General features: G+C 54.8%; 1 protein-coding gene across 11 annotated transcripts in view; it reads right to left on the minus strand.

The window, feature by feature from the left end:
* Positions 1–18,770, minus strand: part of SBF1 (SET binding factor 1) — an 87,536-nt gene that overhangs the window by 30,434 nt on the left and 38,332 nt on the right. For 10 of the 11 annotated variants that reach the window (XM_040595176.1, XM_040595177.1, XM_040595173.1 and 7 more), the window contains exons 2-4: positions 10,217–10,302; positions 2,801–2,938; positions 2,482–2,616 (exon numbers count right to left, since the gene is read on the minus strand). In XM_040595176.1, coding sequence (XP_040451110.1) covers positions 2,482–2,616; positions 2,801–2,938; positions 10,217–10,302 — 359 coding nt within the window. Of the gene's footprint in view, positions 1–2,481; positions 2,617–2,800; positions 2,939–10,216; positions 10,303–16,459; positions 16,527–18,770 lie in introns of those variants that run through there. The other variant, XM_040595168.1, reaches the window with a different exon arrangement.

The following is an 18,770-nucleotide window of genomic DNA, read 5'->3' on the forward strand; positions in this document are numbered from 1 at the left end:
TTCTATTCTGGAAGCAACACCAGCTCCAGTACAGAGGGAGTTAGGGGGCACAGGCACAGGGCAGCATTCAACAGAAGCTATAATACACAGATGAATAAGGAATTTGAGGAATTTGTCTTCAAGGCATCCTCTGGGTGTTGTTTTTTGTTTAACTCAAACCATCTCCCCATGTCAGTAAGGAAAAGAGAAAACAAAAATACTGCTCCTTTGGAGAGAAGGGGCCAGGCAGGCTACAGATTAACCGAATGAAGAGCAAGCTCACACTCCTGCACATTCACAAACAGTGGTGAAGGCTCCTGGGGTAACGTGTGTATGGCTTGGCCTCACCCTAAGCAAGAGGGATTCTCGTAGTCCAGCATCGTGCTGACCAGAGGACCAACGGGTCCAAGTCTCGGGCTGCACAGACCTCTAATCAGGGAAGGGAGGGAGCCACAACAACCCAAGTCTTATGCTGGGGAAGTAACAGGCTGCACTTCAGACTCAGCCAGTGAAACCTGTCCGTTCACCCAAAGAGCAAAGGCAGGGTTTCCACCTGTTGACCTTCTCCTGGCAGGGACAGGGAACAGCGACAGGAGAGGCAAACCCTGCTCAACAGTCAAACGCAGCATGTCCTGCCATGAGCTGAGCCTGAAAGTGGGGCTGCTTTGGCTCCCCTCAAGCAGGTCAGAGGTGTGTGGCACTCTCTGCTGCAAAGCAGACCCTGCTCCCACAGCTGCCACACTCAAGAGACCTTCAGGGGATACCCAGGGACATTTCTGGTTTTGTATCCCAGCTAAGGGGGAAACGACCCAAGGCCCAGAGGAACAACAGGACAGTAGTGCTCTTGGTGCTCATCTGTTCCTCAAAAAATACCGAAGGCAAATAATTCAAGCAACTGAGCAATGAAATCAGGCAGCTAAACGTGCAATGCAAATGTTACTGGGCCTCCTAACAGCACCAGCCAGGGAAGACGAGCAGTCAAGTACACAAGGACCAAAATGAGCCGGGAACAATTTCAGCGCAGTCCCCAGGGGAGAAGCTCTGACAGGAAAAGTCTGTCCTTTGGAACAAGTTAGCTGATCCACTTTCTTCCAGAGTCATCCCCAAGCAGAATGGCTTTTGCCACAGCCCAGCTGACCTCACTCTGCTCGCCCAGGCTTGAGAAAATGAACAGCTCCTGCGTTTCCAGTTCTACAAAGGCCAGGTGTGGTAAACCCCATCCCAGATGTGAAGATGACCATATGATGTAACTGCTTGCAACAAGGGAAACGGACTGATGATGCAGGCTCATTTCAGATCACATGCTATGCTCCCTTCCATCTCAGTCTTACTGTTCCCGCTTGCTGGAAGGGAGCTGCTGTTTTAACACCACCCATCAGCCAAGACAGGCTTGACTTAGGCTCAGACAACTTCCCCAGTAAAATACCTAAGTGTACAGACTTTTTTACTGCAAGGGTGGATGAATACTGATACAGGTTGCCCAGGAAAGCTGTAGTCTCCATCCTTGGAGATACTCAAAACTCAGCTGGACAATACCCTAGCCAACCTGCTCCAGCTGACCCTGCTTGAGTAGGGGTTAGTCCAGAAACCTCCAGAGGTGCCTCCAACCTCAGGTACGTGGTTTGGAGCTGTGAGTCTGTCAAGCCCTGATTTTCTGCTGTTTGAAGCAGCTCCAGGCCAGAGAATGGAGTGATTTATTTTTTTCCCTGTCAGTTATTAATGCCTTGAGCACTGAATGCCCTGAGGGAACACCATGTGCTCCCATTCAGAGAGCTGGCTGTGAACAAGAGGTTCAAGAACAGGGTAGAGCCCAGAATCATATATCCTCACACTGGGAGGGGAAAAAGGAAGGACATAGCCTGGCCTGATGGAGAACACTGCCCTCCTACAAGCCCAGCACCTGGACAACCCAGCAGAGAGCCCACAATAAATGCTGGGGGGATTCTCCCTTCGAACCAAGGGAGCAGCAAGGCAGGCAGGCTGCTGGGTCCAGAGGCTGCTCACACCCCACCTGCCCCAGAGCTGCGGGCACAATATGCATGGAGGCAGTTTGTAAACACGCCAGCTTGCAGCCTGTGCCCTACCGAACCTTTTACAGCCACATAATGCAGCAGGTTTAAAGAAAATAAAGATGGCAAAGATAAACGCTCCCACAGGAATGGGCTGTTTGTCACAGTTTCTCTATTAAAAAAACTGGGTCAGGGCCACCAGCTGCTTGGCGTGGCCGAGTCCCTGGCTTGCTGTTCTGCAGTCAGCCGTTCAGGTTCAGCTGCTGACCCGCCTTGTGGAGCCGGACCGGGATGCAGAGAGCAGGCTGGGGACAGGCTGCTCTCCCACGGGGTGCTGTGCCAGGGTGCTCCTACAGTTCCTGCTCCTGGCAGCGACTACCTGGCTCCTGGCTGCTCCCAGAGCCAGGAAGTCTTCACTAACGTTGCTCTCCTCTCCCGCCCAAGCAAGGGCCCTGCTCCCCCCTGCCCCAGCCGCAGTGCATTTCGGACTTACCCTGAACACCTCTGCATGGTCCAGCCGCGACACCAGCACCAAGCTTTTGGGAGCAAAGAGCTGCGCAGGTTGAACGGGAGATGATGGCTCCTCTTCCTCCTCCTCCCCCTCACCATTCCTGGGGTGGCTCTGAGGCTAGAGAGACACACATCAGCCAAGTCCCAGGGTTAGGAAAAGGATGCTCTTCCCTCTCCCAAGCTTCTGACAACAATGCCCAGATTCCTCCAACACAGGGAAAGCAGGAACCACTGGCCAAATCCAAAGGCAGCCAGATGCTGTTAACCACCCTTCCCAATCTGACCCCGGCAGCCCACAGTACCTGTGCACTTTCAACAGCCTCCCAGAAGGTGAAGCAGGCACAGTAATGCCGCTCTGAGTTGATGTCGGTCAGCACAGCCACAAAGAAGGTGGGGGGGTTCCTCTCCGTGAAGAGCTGCCAGCCGCTGGGCTGGCAGAACTGCAAGAGAGGGCAGGGAAGGGCAGTCAGAGGGGCTGCCCTGCCCGCACCGCTGCCCCTCGCTCCCCCGCATCACTTCAGCAGCGGGAGCCTGGAGCTTTGGTGGGCTGGACAACGTGAAAGCAAACCACCAGGTGCCAACACCACCGGGTAGCAACTCCTGGGGACAGGGAGCTTGGTGTGGCACCACATCACCTATACGGTATATAAGAAAATGGCTGTGCCGACTTTCCCAGCAAAGGCTGCGGCACCCACAGCCGCCACAGTCTGGGAGCAGGGAGAGCACTGGCCAGAGCATCCCGTCCCCTCGGCAGGGGACAGCCGGGCAGGCGCCTTCCCCTCCTCTCCACAGGGACAACAAGAGCTGCTTGGAGAAACCTAAGCTGGGAGGAAGAGTGATGGGACACCCTGGCCAAGCTGGGCACTCTCCACCACCTTACACCCATCTTAGAGCCGCAGGAGCTGCCCCAGCACAGGGGCCGCGAGGAGCTGGGCTGCGCTGTGCAAGGCAGCCACCTGCAGCCGGCATCAAGCCTGCGAGGCTCGCTGGGCTCTGCAAAGCCCCCGCAGCCCACCACAGTGCCAGGCAGCCGCACACGGACACTGCACAAACTCTAGGAAGGGAAGGAAAGGTGACCGACACGCTGCCAGGGCTGGGCTGAGCTCCCCACTGGACAGGGCTGCCTCCAGGCACCGGCATCTGCTCCGGGAGATGGCACTCCTCCCTCGGGGCCAGCAGCTGGAAAACACCCAGCCCAGGCTGCACCCACACCGAGCTTCAAGCAGCTCCGAACACATTTTACCGGTTTCTGGGGACTTTCCAAACACCCTCCCAGGGCTGGTGGGTAATTCCAGCCAGTGGCCCCAGGACTGCCCCTGGGTTTTGAAGTCTCAAGGGATTTTTCTTTATTTCCTCAGCATTCTACGTTCGGCTGGTGAGGAGCGGTGGAAAATTCCTGACACTTTTGGGACCTCACCGTGAGCGGGACAGCTCAGCTCCTTCTGAGGCTGCAGTCCGATGCACTGTGAGGACAAGGCAATTTGAGCAAAACCGAGGATGAGAATAAGGTAGCAATGAGGCCAGAGAGGCAGAAAGGATGCCACAAAGCTGCAGAAATCACTGCTCCAGCCCATACCCTTGCGAAATCAAAGCTGGTTTCAACCTGTTGAAGTTTTCCGACTGTTCACCCCTCCACGTGCAGGCACACACTGCCGCACGGACCCCCCTCTGCTCCCCCGGGCAGCCTGGTGCAGCCACAGCCGTAGGAGCCGGACACCCACCACACTGCACAAGCTCGGCTTTCTTCAGCTGCCCAGAGGTACGGCAGCGGGAAGGTGAGGCAAAAGCATTCGTGCAGCTGCTTCCCAGAATCTGCCACAGATGTCCCTGTAAACATGAGTCCCACGGCCTCTTCTTCCTGGTGCCATTTTCAAACCAGCCTGCCTCCTGCCCAGTTCCCCTTGTCGGCGCGCCCAAGGGGTATGGCTCAGCAGCTATCAGGGCAAGCACACAGCGTCACTCTCCCAACAAGGGGGTTCCTCCCTTCTCTGGGCTCTGCAATGAACCCATAGCTCACTGCTCTGCACAAACATTTCCGAGACATCACAGAAAGGATAAGACCAAAGCACACAAAGCTTCTGCCCTCGAGGAGTTTGCTGCTGGGTCCCACCCAGCACCTCCCGACTGCTGCATCCTGGTGCAGAGGGATGCACTTCATGACCGTGGTGTCATGAAGTGCATCCTGTGGAGACAGGTATGTGCAAGCCACATCTCGGGGGCCAAGTGTGCTCATCCTGAGGCCTGAGAAACGGAAGTCCATATTCCCTGGAGTGCTCCTCTACCCAGGATGACATCAACTTCACCATAACCAGCAGGCACAGGCTCAGCTCCACTTGCCTTCTGTGCCAAGGAGTCTCAGCCCATTCCAGAGGCAACTACACCACCGCTAAATAGGTGCAGGGAAATGATGGCATGACACAAACGTGAATACACTTCAACCTCTTCACTCAAGGTTACACCTGCTCAGGCCAAGGCATAGCTCCACCACCTCCTGTCCCTGACGTGTGAGCTCAGCAAGGGCCCCCAGAGTCCTGGGTCCCACCATGAGAGAAGCAGGAGGCTCCTGACACCCACCTGGGCTCCAAGCCGCTCTGGGACTCTTCCCAAGCCACAGGATAAGAAGTCAGCTTCCTAAAAATACCACCTGCTGAGAGCACGGGTCACTTCAAACCACAGCAGGTGACACCCCGGATCAGGTCATGCTGCTGGGGTATAGGCCCAGGCTATGGCCTGGAGTCACTCGCAGCCCCATTTGATTGCACTCAATGCTCCTCGGCCGATTTATCCTGCAGAAGTCCCTATCCCTGCCCATGGCAGGGGGGTTGGAACTAGATGGTCTTTAAGGTCCCTTCCAACCCAAACCATTCTGTGATGCTAAGTCAACATAAAGCAGCCACATGTTTGTAAAGCACCAGGCACACAGACATCTGACCTCCACAACCACTGCCTCATTTCGAGCTAGATTCTCTAGAAAGGACAAACATTCTCCATGAAAGACAGGCACAAGTTGGCTGGTGATTAGAACAAGTGACCCTCAGAAGCAGCCTGACTGTGACCAGCGGTGGCATGCGTCACTCTGCGACGCGGAAAGTGCCATAGTTAAAGGAAGACAAAACTATGCCCCCCCACACTGAACTAAAGATCTCCGTGGGTGCTCACCCCATACCCATTCCCCCCACCACTTGGGCAGACCCAGCACTCCCAGTGGTCTGCCCCAGGCGGTATGACCCGCTGCCCACACAGCCCACGCCTGCCGACACAGCGGCGTGGTGCAGTAACATGGCACATGCTGCCAGGGCTCCATGCTGCCGCCGGGGCGTGCAGGACCTGCTCCGCACAGCGAGCACTGCAGCAGCCATGCTCTCCTCTTACAGCACATCTCGGTGCTGCTGGGTGCCCGTGGAGAACAAGAGCGAGCTGTAGAAGAGAAGAAAGTCTCAAATCTTGGATGAGTGAGGTGTTGATGGAAGTGACAGACCCAGAGGATGGGCTGCAGCTCCCCTACAGACCAGTGCTGCTGGATGCCCCAGCTGGGATGCACCAAAGCCTCTCCAGAGCAACAGCCCTCCGTTTATTTGGAAAAAACCCACAGGAAGGCAGAGCTGCGTGCCGGGCTCTGCAGACACTGCCTAGAGCAGTTTTAGCAACAAAACCAACCTCTCATGACAACATGTTTGTGTCTGTCTGGCAAGCCTTGTTTTCCACAGCATTGCACGGATCAGCGCTGCTTTACCACCTTTTCTTCTTCCACCAGTTACATCACAAACTTGGTCTTTCCCAAGTTTGCAAGGATCCATTTGGCAAGGATCTAGCCTACCATGTCCCAAGACATCCTCCTAATCATTTATTTCCACCCTGGAAAGCTAAGGGAAGGCAACACAACACTGCAGCAGAGCTGGCTGCCAGGCAGGAGGGATGACACGAGGAGCCACCAGTCACCACCATCCCACTGGACAAGGAGCTGCCCACTCCACTCCTGATCAAACCCACGGCGAAGCGTGGGGACGCCTCTCCTCTCTCCTGAGAGCAGCCAAAACAGCCGCTGGCTGCACGGGCTCAGCTGCTGGCTGCCCACCTCAGGTCCCTCCCATGCCAGAGGCAAAGAAAAGATCTGTTGGTTGAGATGGATGCACCAGATGAGGCTCCACTCAGCCACCACCATCTTACAAACACAAAGCAAGAAAAGAAGCTTTTCTGCGAGCAGCCAAGTACATTACCACCCCCTGGAATTACAGACCCTGGCCCAGGCCTGCAGACCCTGCCCCACCAAGACCCCCACGGGGGGCCAGGGCAAGGATGCAGCGTTCTCCTACAGATGCCTCTGCCCAAGTGCTCCCGACAGCCAGGCAGCAAACCCGGTACAAACCTATGCTCACCGTCACCAAACAAGGAGACTGAAGCTGCAAACACGCAGGCAATTACCTGCTGGTTGGAAAACAAAAGGCTCTCACTGTTTAACCTCAGAGAGAAGCAGAAACCCCAACACTCTCCAGTACGCAGGTGCCAAGAGGGAACACTGGCATATAGAATCATAAAATGATCGGGGTTAGAAGGAACCTTAAAAATCATCTAGTTCCAGTCTCCAGTATGCTGGCTCGGGTGCCAGTGCATGCTGGCAGAGGCAAAGCATGTCTGGAGGCTTGGATGGACCCAGTAGGTGTGATGACACAGTCTGCACTACGCAACAACCATCCACAAGCAGCCTTAAGACATGGGAAGTCCCAGAGTCACGGAATGGTTGAGGTTGGAAGGGGCCTCTGGAGATCACCTAGTCCAGCCCCTGCTAAAGCAGGTTCTCTCTCCCAGAGCAGGCTGCACAGTCACGTCCAGGTGAGCTTTGAATGTCCCCAGAGAAGACGACTCAGCCTCTCTGGGCAGCCTCTTCCTGTGCTCTGTCACCCCCACAGTAAAGAACTTCTCCTCATATAAATATAAATAGCACACTGTGTTAATCAGACCTGTGGGGCTGTGGTACAGAAGGATGTAAGGACCAGTGCTGCAGGTGGGATGTGAAAGGGAGAGGAGGAACTGCACTAACTGTGGCCAGAGCAGAAGGAACCAGTGGGCACAGTGCACTGCAGCACACACTGACAGCCACTGGTCCTAGCAGGGATCACCACCCCTGTAACACACACCTCGCTCGGTACCGCCGCAGGCACTGCAACCAGTAACCCTGGTTACTGTGGCTGGTATACTGCAGTTCCACCGGCAGTAACAGCCCAGTTCTCCCAGATGCCCCAGGGCCTGGGATCCTGCTCCCCCAGGCTGCCCGCACCAGGCTGGCGAGGGCAGCTAGCACAACCCACCGCGGACTCGAGGGCTGCCGGGAGAGAGTTCTGGCCTGGGAGGGAAGGATGCTGCCACAGAGGAGACACGTTCACATCCTGTGTCTCTCTTCAGAGGAACTTCCACCCATTAAAATGAGATATTTTTGTCTGGAAATGCTGTCAGATGGCGCGCAAGGGCAGAAGCTACAAATCCAAGCTCCCTACACACTCCAGAAAACCTTCTCCCCCAAAAAGCTGTTAAAAAGAAACATAGCAGTGACTGCAATGTAACGTACCATGCAAAACCCCCCCAGAGTGGGCTCAGTCAAATTTTTGGAAGCTGCCTTACTTTCAGCCGTACGTGCTGTTCACCCAGGATGCCTCCTGACAGCTTGTGGGAAGCCTCAGAGCCACCCCTGGCTCCCAACAGGACGGGGCTCCAATTGTTTAAATTCCAGGGATTTTTTGGCTGGACAGTTTGACCCTTGGGAAAAAAAGCAGCTTTCCTCTTTCTTGGGACAGTTCCCAAGTCCCCTACGGACAACCAGGAAACACTAACCAGAAAAATAATATATATTTTTGCCTCAGACAAAACAGCACATAGAAGTCCAAAATTGTGCTGGAGTTACAGTGAGCACGCAATAGGAAGATGAGCTGGCCACCACCGCTGATCCCAGTGACTTGCCATACTTGCTGGTGGGCACATGGCATGTGGTGGCTGCAGTGGTAACTGCTGAAGCCAAGTGCCCAGGACAGGGCAGAGGAATGAGGACAAGGATCAGAGATGTGTCCCACTCCGCTCCACAAGCTGGTTGCACACAAAGATGGAGATGACCACCAGCTCTGGATAAGGCCATGAAACATGGTGGGCAGCCAAGAGCAGGATGAGTCCAGATGGGCAAGCAGGGGTGGCCACAGGTGTACCACTCAAAAAACGAGCATTAAAACAGCACAGGGAACTTGCCCAAGGCCATGAAACGAGACACTGGCTGGGCCACCAAGGCAGCCCTCACATGGACAGTGCACGTTCAGAGATTCCAACTCACAGTCCTCAAGTGCCCGTGACACTTCTGCTCTGAGGAAATGAGCTCCCAAGGCCAAGGCCATTCCCTCAGCAAAGCCCCGGGGAAGCACAGGCACCTGGAGCAGAAACAGGGCAGGTTGCTCTTCACTATAGTGGGTACCCAGGTCTCCTGGCCAAAAGAAGCGCTCTGGTCAGGGCTGCAAGCATGCCCTTCAGCAATTCCTGCTCAAGCAGGCAGGTGCAAACCCTCTGCGCACACCAACGGAGGCAGAAAGGGCTGGCTGCTCCTGGCTGCCTGCTCCAGGGGAGGACAGGGGCTCTCAGCTGGCCAGTGTCCCCGCACTGACCATCACATGCCGGCCTTGCAGGCGCCCACACTTCCCAGCATGGAAAAGGTACTTGCAAGGCCTCGAGGAGCCTTGGGGCGAGGATAATCCCAGCACCGTGGGGCTCGTAAGGCAGTGAAGGAAGCTCTAAAGCCTTGTCTGTGTCTGGGTTTTGTACCTCAGCTGGAAACAAGGAAGCAGGGACAGAGAGAGCAGCAAGGAGGAGGAGAGCAGTTTAGAAGGGGACTCAGTTCAGGGGTGAAAAGGGGTCTGGACAATGGGCAGCCCAGCCCACTCACTTTTGCTGGCAGTGCGACACCAGCTCATCTCCTTCAGAGCTCCTCAATAGCAGCACCAATGCAGCAGGGAAGGGTTTGAGAAGAACGTCCACTCAAATTTAGCAGCTGAGGAGAACAATCCTATTATCCTTGTTAGTTAAAAGCTGGTTTGCAAAGAACCCACGCAGTGCCAAATTAGACTGGGTGTGTCACTTTATGGGTACGACCCAGCAATGATTGCAACCTCAAAGGACTCACAACAGCAGGCGAATGTGTCCGGACGGCTGTGGAAGGGATCTAGGGCCCAGGCACCCTCCTCACCGGGCGGATGCAAACAGAGCACACCCGGGCCTGCCGGAGGGTGAGCCCATGCTGCCAGCCCAAGGAGGAAGGCGGTTTGCTCGGCAAAGCACTTGGAAGAGGCCTGACAACGGCAGAGTCCTGCTGTTTGTGACGGGGCTATTTGTACTGACACTGCATCTGTGCAGCTCCTCTAGGAAGCATTCCAGCGTCCCCAGCAGCTGATCCCAGAGGAGGAGGGGGAGCAAAGTGGCTGGGAGCGGAGCCAGCCCCAGGCGGGGTGCACAGCAGCGACTCTGGATAGCTCTGCCGCAGCATGGCTGGGAGGTGGCATGCTGGATCCCACAGTTTTCCAGAGCTGGAGCTGTGTTGGAGGGCAGGTGGGAACCCCTCTCTCATGGGCTCCCCCAGTCAGACCCAGCAGTGCCCAGTGATATGCATGCACATAGTGCCATGACATCACCTGCCCCACATGCTGGTCACGCTTCCCCAGGGTCCCAGTCCCGAGGGACAGCACACTCACCAGCTCGATGCCTTGGGGAAAGGGGTTGTCCTCCCAGTCCTTCTCCGGGAAACGCTGGAGTATCTGTCCCTGTCCATCCCCACTCCCTGCAGAGACAAGAGGGGGATTAGAAGGCAGGCAGCAAGTACCCAGCTGGCAATTTCAGCTTCCAGTAATGCCAGGCTGGAAGCAACACCAGGATGCTCTGGCACTGTGTCAGCCCAACACAGGCAGCACAGAAGAGACCCTGGCCCCTTCCACAAACACAGCTGTATGGCAGCACTGCCCCTGCTGCAGCGAAAAGCGCTGGTTTTAATAGAGTCGAGAGCAAACAGCTCACAAACTTGTTATCTGAAAGTGTGTAAGAGGCAAAGCAGAAGTGCAGCAGATCTCTGGTCACGTTCAAGTTTCCTTCCTTGTGTCGCTAACACAAGATCATACATACAGATTTTGAACTGTAATTCATTGCTCGTTATCTACAATCCGGCACTTGACATTTTCCCCGAACAATGGCATGACGCTGCTCGGTTTTACTTTCAGGTTCCCCCAGAGCTGCCATTTCCCTGTGGCTTTCTGGCACCTGAAGCCTGCCCCACTGCTGGGGGGAGCGCTCCCACCCACACCTGTCCACCACCCCACGTAACCCAAATAAAGAAACCTGCTGTTCTCCCAGATCATGCCCTTATCTAGCTGGGCAGGCAAGCACAGGGAACAGCACCCTGGGGAGTGGGCCAGCCCTTCTGGTAGCAGTCAGCTCTTGGGACAGCCTGAAGCAATGGCTAAACCACTGCTGAAATTCCCGCTGCGTTCACAGAGCCTGCAAGGCTGGGGAAGCACTTCTATGCTGGCCGTGTCCTTTCAGCAATGAAGCTGCTCATGGTAAAATCCTCCAGTGGATCAAGCTGGAAATCCTGAGGAGGATCTTGCTCCTACCACAGGCTAGGCACAGCCAGGGAGGCAGGCAGCACCTGGAAAGGGGGGCTGTTTCAGTCCCTTGCAAAGCTGCTGAGGGACTTCTGCATCCACTGCATTGTCCCGGGGGACCACCACCTCTCCTGTCCCTTACAGCAAGGCCTGCTGTCTTTGTGAAGACAAGCAACACCAGCCTCCCTCTGGCACAGTTGGATTTTGGCCTTGGGACTGCTGATGGGTCCAGGTAACAGGAGAAGCTTCACCAGAAGACGTGCACCACCGATGGACTATTTCTGGCACTGAGACCTGTTTCTACCACTCCACTTACCACCAGCCAGCCACAGCTGAATTTAGCAGAACAAGGCATCAGAAAAGTTACCACTTATAGTCTGATGACCAAAATGGAAAGGTCAGTGCCAAGCTGTGAAGAAAATAGCATCAAGCATCAGGTTAACCAAGTCTCCCCCCTGGCCAGGTCCCAGGGCCACTGACAGCATCAATCGCTGCAAGGTGCTCACAGCCAAAAGCATTGAGTAAGACCTGCCTCCTCCAAGTGCAAATGACCTGGCTCAAGCTTCACAGACAGGAAAAATCCTTTTAGACGCACACGTCAGAATTACAGCTTTGCAAGAGTCTGCCCCTGGCGAGCACCCCCCAGACCTGTGCCCTCTGCAACAGCTTGCTCCAGCAGCCTTGCTACAAGTGCACGTGTCTTCACTCTCACTCTCCTGGTTCCAAGGGAAACAGATAGAGATCATCCTCAATGCAAACGTAGAAATTACTCCAGAAGTTGTTTAGAGCAAGGGGAAACATGATCTCCTCGGTTTTCTCAAAATCAAGTGCTGCCACGTTATTTACCGATATGTGAGCTAGGCACATCCCGATTTTAGCAACTGTCATTAACAAGCAGTCTGACTTACAAATTCTGGCCACCCAAGCCACCTGGTGCCTCCAGAGCATCACAGGATGTTCGGGTTGGAAGGGACCTCTGGAGATCATCTAGTCCAGCCCCTGCTAAAGCAGGTTCTCTCTCCCAGAGCAGGCTGCACAGTCACATCCAGGCAGGTTTTGAATGTCCCCAGAGAAGGAGACCCCACAGCCTCGCTGGGCAGCCTGGTCCCATGCTCTGTCACCCTCACAGTAAAGAAGTTCTCCCTCATATTCAGGTGGAGCTCCCTGTGCTGCAGTTTGTGCCTGTTGCCCCTTGTCGTGTTGCTGGCACCCCTGAAAGGAGCCTGGCCCCGTCCTCTTGGCACTTGTCCTTAAGATGTTTGTAGACATTGACAAGATCCCCTCTCGGTCTTCCCCAACTGAAACATGCCCAGCTCCCTCAGGCTTTCCTCAGAAGGAAGATGCTCCGGCCCCCTCATCCCCTCCGTAGAGCTGCTGGCCCCTCTCCAGCAGCTCCCTGTCTCTCTGGAACTGGGATGCCCAGCACTGGACACAGCACTCCAGACAAGGCCTCACCAGGGCAGAGCAGAGGGGGAGATCCCCTCCCTTGCCCTGCTGGCCACGCTCCTCCTGATGCCCCCCAGGGTCCCAGGGGCCTTCTGGGCCACACGGGCACACTGCTGGCCCAGCGGCAACGTGCCGCCCATGAGACCCCCCAGGCCCTTCTCCGCAGAGCTGCCTCCCAGCAGGTCAGCCCCAGCCTGTGCTGGTGCACGGGGCTGTCCCTGCCCAGGGCCAGGACCCTACACGTGCCTTTGCTGAACTCCATGAGGTCCCTCTCCACCATCTCTCCAGCCTGCCCAGGCCTGGCTGAATGGCAGCGCAGCCTCTGGTGCGTCAGCCGCTCCTCCCAGTTTGGTATCACCAGCAAACTCGCTGAGGGTGCCTCTGTCCCTTCATCCAGGTCACTGATGAGCAAGTTGAACAGAACTGGACCCAGCACTGACCCCCGGGGAACATCATGAGCTACAGGCCCGCAGCCAGACTCTGCGCGTTGATCTCAGCCCCCTGAGCTCTGCTGCTCAGCCAGTTCTCAACCCACCTCAGCGCCCACTCGTCCAACCCGCACTGCCTGAGCTCCCCTCCGAGGGTCTTGTGGGAGACAGTGTCAAAAGCCTTGCTGAGGTCAAGGCAGAAACACCCACTGCTCTCCACTTGTCTACCCAGGCAGGTATTCCATCACAGAAAGCTATCAGGTTGGCCAGGCATGACCTCCCCTTGGCGAATCCATGCTGACTGCTCCTATGACCTTTCCTCATCAGCTCCTTAGGCAGCCTGTTATGATTACTCCTTGCCTTCCTACTTCCCATCATTCAACACACGCAGTGTCCAAGCCGCTCACTGGCCATATCAGGCTGTCCGATCAGTGTGTCCCTTCCTCTAGACGGGAGCTGAACCAGCCCCGTCGATTCTTCTGCTGTCCCTAGCCGAGATGCCTGGGAAAGCACGTGTGCCTGCAAACATCAGCTTTCACACAGCTGCTTCACTTTGCATCTTCCTTCCTGCCTCCTCCTGCCACTGTGCTGCAAAAAGGCTGGCACAACTTAAGGTGACACCTGTTCACTGCTCCTGGGGCAGCCTGTTATGGTCTAAATTAGCGTTAAGTTATATTTGGAAGCTTATGAGATGTTATCATAATACAGGAAATTCTAAATAAGCAAAAAGTTAAACACTCAGCTGACACAACACAACCAGATGACCTTAACTCTCGGGCAGGCCAGCAGCAGTGAGCACTGGCATGCCAGGGATGCTCTCCGGGAACGGCCGGTTCTCAGTCTGGTGGGGTCGTGGCCAAGCGAGGGACTCCCCATCGCCTCCCTCACTCCTGGTGTCTCTTAACTGATGTGACAAGAGGAACTGGCTGTGAACACCGTGCAGAAAGACTAAGCCAGGACTCCATCTCCTGAGCTACGGGGCCCTGTTTCCAGAGTGTTTCCAGTCCCCTGCAGAGAGGTGTCCACCTCCCCTGGAAAACTCACCCAGCAACTGCCTACCAGCTTGCAGGAAAAAAGCTTCAAGGTTGTGCTGATTCACAGCAAGGTGCACAGCAGCCAGCACAAAGATGTCACAGCCCCAGCTGCCCAGCACAGGTGATCCCGGTCTGGGTCCCAGTGGCCAGGCTCCTGGGAAGCCGTGGGGTCTGGCCACAAGGAACCCAACCAGGCAGCAGCTTCTCCAGCCACTGTGGGAGCTGGACTTTTTCTCTGTGGAGATTGCTGCAATGACAGGGTGAGAAGAGTTGCAGGAAAAGTTAATTTTCACATGCTTTTTAGGCAACAGATCTTGTCTGGAACAAGTCCTTTTCCAGCGCTTGAACCTGAAGCCCTCTGCTCTCAGGTTACTGAAGCACAGGAGGGTGTTTCACCAAGCAACACGGTACACCCAGTACAGTCAGACTCCAGAAATCAGTCCTTCTGCAGGCTCAGACACAGCTCCCACACCCCTGAACCTCACAAATTCAGTATGATATAATACAGGGGAACGCAAAGCTCACAAGTCCTCAACACATGAGCAAGATGTGCTTCAGGCTTCCTTCGCTCCTGGCTTCCAGCACAGAGGCTGGGGGTGCCTAGCTCTGCCAGGAGAGAGCAGGGGGATCGCTCCAAACACTAAAACGGTTTGCCAGTGCACCCCAGGTACAGGGAGATGGACCTCAACTTCATCACCTCTTTGAAGTGGTGTTAAGCAGAGGCTTCCAAGAGCTGCTCACTATCTCAAAGCAGAAATTATTTTGAAAGTTCAGCTGTTTTAAAGCATCGTAAAATACTTTACGCTACAAAGCACTGACTGTAGTTACTGAAGTGGCTTCCTGCAAAACAGATTTAACCCCTAAGGCATGAAGCCACAAAACACAACCTGCAAGGGGACCTGAGAACTTACTGTTAAGATCTGTGGTAAGTGATGCAACATACCCAAACCATGCCTGCAAGCCTGCTCCATCAGATGCAAATGGACTGGACTACTAAGAAAGTCACTAATGGTGCTCTTGGAATGAGCAACGATCCACGTAAGCCTCACAGGGCCGCAAGCAGGATCAAACAGTGGTTGGGCAACCACCCCACAAGAAATAGGAGCTATTGCATCAACCAACTTTACGGTCTGACTAACCTGCCAGCACACCCTTCAGCAATGCTCCGTTCCACCTGCAATGCGAGGTGGTGGCCCCTGGCACAAGGGCACAGGAGCACAGCTGCCAAATGCTGGCCAGCAAGAAACGGGGCATTGCAAGGTGTTGGGAAGAAAACAAGCACTCTCTCTAGAGAAGCCCTGGGGGAGCAATTCTCACGCAAAACGTGTGTAGGTTGTATTTAATACAAACCAGCACCTGACTACCCAGGATGGCTGGAAGTAAAAACCAAAAGCACTAAGTTCAGCTCCTGTGGAAAACTAATGAGACTGTTGGGAACAGCGTGATGTGCAGAGCGAGGTCCGGGAGGCTCTGGCAGGCTCCACATTCCCCTCTGCAGCTTTCCAGGGTGACAGGGAGCAACACATCCTCATTGCAGTCCATCAAAGCTGAACCCAAGCCAGATCATGCTTCAGCACCTGGCTGCATGACGCCTGTGACAAGAAAGCAAAAGCAGGAAGCTCCCCCTGTTCACGCCCGCTCAGCAAACAGGAAAGATCTGCCAGGAACAAGAGAGGGAGCAGTCCAAGGCTGCAATCTCTGCAAAGCCTTGACAAGCATCATCAGCTCCCCAGGCCATGCCCAGCTGCTCAGCTGCATCATGGCACAGAGCACTGTCAGCCTCGTGGTCTGACCTGCAAACACACAGCAGCGCATGCTGATGGTGTGGGAGCTGCAGGTAACCCTCATATCCCACCACCCCAACCCACAAATCTATCAAACCACGTGTGACAAGCTATGGCAGTTCTTATAGTGAAGAGCTACAACCACCTTCCCCATATCTCTGCCTCTCTTCCCCTGTGTAATGAAATTCACTTTGTAGGGAAAAATAATTCAACAGCTTAAAAAGGGAAAAAGCCCACACAATCTTAGTCAATAGCTTCCAACTGTCCCAAGTGGAGACGAGCAGGAGACAAGCTGCTGCAGCCACCAGAGCTGCGGGAGGACGGTTCAGCAAGATCCTGTCCTAGCCAGAACAGATGAATCCTCACGGGGACAGACACCTGCCTACAGCCTAGCAGCTCCCACCAAGCTCTCAGAGCTGCGTGGTTCCCCTCTCAAGCATGCCAACCAGGAAATACCACTTTATTTTTCACTTATAATATCCATATCTGCTGTTTCACTTTCAGGTACAACCTCTACAGGCCAAGTTATCACTAGCTCTTATTTCTGCTGCTCTACCCATCACATCTCACCCCAGAAGAGAAGTTCCAGAGGCAGGCTACAGACCAAACCCCTTCTCATTTCTTTCACTCTTAGTAAGAGAGAAGCACCTTTGAGATCTTCCATAGTTGCAAGATCTTCACATCCAGGCTTCTGCATTCATCCTGCTGGCCTCAAAAGTGAGAACACCTCTCACGCTGACCTGATGAGAAAGGCAGGACTACCACTTAGCACTCCTGTTAACTGCATGAGTGGAGAAGTTGGGGGGCTGGGGGGTAGGGGTGGAGAATAAGGCAGAAATAGAACCGAGCACAGCAAGCCATCCTCATTCTAGAGACCGAGGTCCTCCCCCAGTCCCACCAAACCCACCACACCAGCGGGCACAGCAGCCCCAGAACAACACGACGAGTGTCTGCTCAGAGGACAATGACCGTACTGTTCCCTCATTACATATTTATGAAAGGAGCACGAAGAATGGCTTTTCTATGGAGGAAAACAAAAGGGCTGTGTGCGGTGCTGGTGGGGCCAGGGCTGGCCTGCTCCTCCCAGCCACCAGGGCAGACCCACGTCTACATCCCGGGTGCCCTGAGCCCTCCCCTGGGGAAAGCCCACCCACCCCAAACCAACCAAGCAGACTGCCCTTGTCCCCGCGCCCCAGCAACATCCCACCGGCACGGGAGGAGACGCCCCAGTTCCCACTGCACCGTGCCACCCTGGCGGTGCCGACCACAGCGTGCCATCCACCCGTGAGACATCTCAGGGGGCACAGCTCGGTCCACACAGCCGGTGGGGGAGAGAAGCCGCTCTGCTGATACATGTGTACATGAAGTGGCACTTTCTGGACTGTCACTGTCCCCCTTCCAGCCGCCCCCAGGAGACCCAGCCCCTGCTGCAGGCATGGCCGCCTAGTCTGTCTGCATGGGAGCAGGGGGTAGCAAGCCAGGCAAATAAATAATCCACTCATGAGTCTTCATTTTTTTTTAGTGCAGTTTCACAGAACAAGAAACTGGGGAAGAGACAAAACTCAACCCTTTCTCAGACTGCAGGAACACCAGATGCCTGCACAGCAGCCAAGGCACGAGCACCTCACACATGGCCATGGGCCAGAGGCAGATGTGAACCAGATACAGAACATGCGCCTGGCAGCAAGTCTGCAGGACAGGAGCAGGATGACACAGAAACTTTCAGCTCTTACAAAGGTCCTTTTTGTGGTATCTAAGGCAAAAGTCTCTACAAAGAGACAAAGTCGCACGCAGAACACCAATTCCTGTCCTGTCCTGAGTAAATTAAAAAAAGAAAAAAAAATTAGGGAAAAGATGAACTCATTCTGTGTTTAGCCATCGCCTTGGTGATGTTTGAGGACATGTTTGATTCTCTGTAAACACAAGATGATAATGATCAGAAGGACAAACAGTTTGGAATGGGACAGAACTGGGTGGTGAAGCAAACTGTCTACATGCAACTCCAATCAAAACACGACCAACTCATTGTTGGGAAAGCTCCTTACAATGATGGAACACCTCCCTTCTTGGGTCCCTCATTCCCAGATAAAACATCCTCAAGTAGAGTTATTGGGAACATCTCTTCCCGGCTGGCACAGAGTGGTAAGGACCCACTCGTGTTTTCCCAGCACGGCGCTTCCACTGAAAGTCACGACTCTCGGAGGTTCTTCTGGATGAGCCGCTTAGTAATGAGATGTTTATAGAGAGCTAAAATTAAAGCCTCTGAAGAACTGGACGGCACTGTTCTCCCTTACAGAGCTCTTCACCATTCTATTTCCACACCGCTCCTTCCCTGGGCCCCCGCTCTCGAGCTGTCATTACCTTCCTCAAACCTGTTCTTACTCACTCTCAAATTAAGGCTGAGAAGTGTCGGTGAGACACTCCATCTTCCCTCAGCTGGCGGGTGCATGGCACCAGCGTGGCGAGCAGGCAGCCTGGGGGTGGCTGGGGACTGGACTCCCCGCCCCGGGCAGCACCGTGCTGCAGGGAAGCCAGCGAAGCAGCACCAGGACCTGCAAGGTAGTAACTTGACAGGGTCCGGCATGCTGGCAAACCCCTGCAGGGCAAAGAGTTGTGGCTGGAAAACCCCAGGAGCTCCCACAGGGCTGCAGGGATGGGGAGCTGGTCGCTCTCCCACCACCCCAGGCCCACCTGCAGAAAGGCCCGCTCAGCAATCCCAACAAGGTGGAAGCCTCTTGGTGCTCTTGCCCAAGCATGATGCTTTCAGGATGACACTCAGCTGCCTCCACACATGCCCCAGAGCAAACAGCTGAACCGGTCAGGAAAGATCCCAGGATCTAGGACTGGTCTGCTGAAGGAGGGCCCAGCTCAGCAGGACCTCTTGTTCAGTATGAAATAAATCATCCTGGGCAAGGAGCTGGAGAGAAAGATTTACTACCACGAAACAAACTGCAGATTT

The sequence above is a fragment of the Falco naumanni genome, chromosome 5 (assembly GCF_017639655.2).
Source record: "Falco naumanni isolate bFalNau1 chromosome 5, bFalNau1.pat, whole genome shotgun sequence".
In the NCBI taxonomy this organism is placed as follows: Eukaryota; Metazoa; Chordata; class Aves; order Falconiformes; family Falconidae; genus Falco; species Falco naumanni.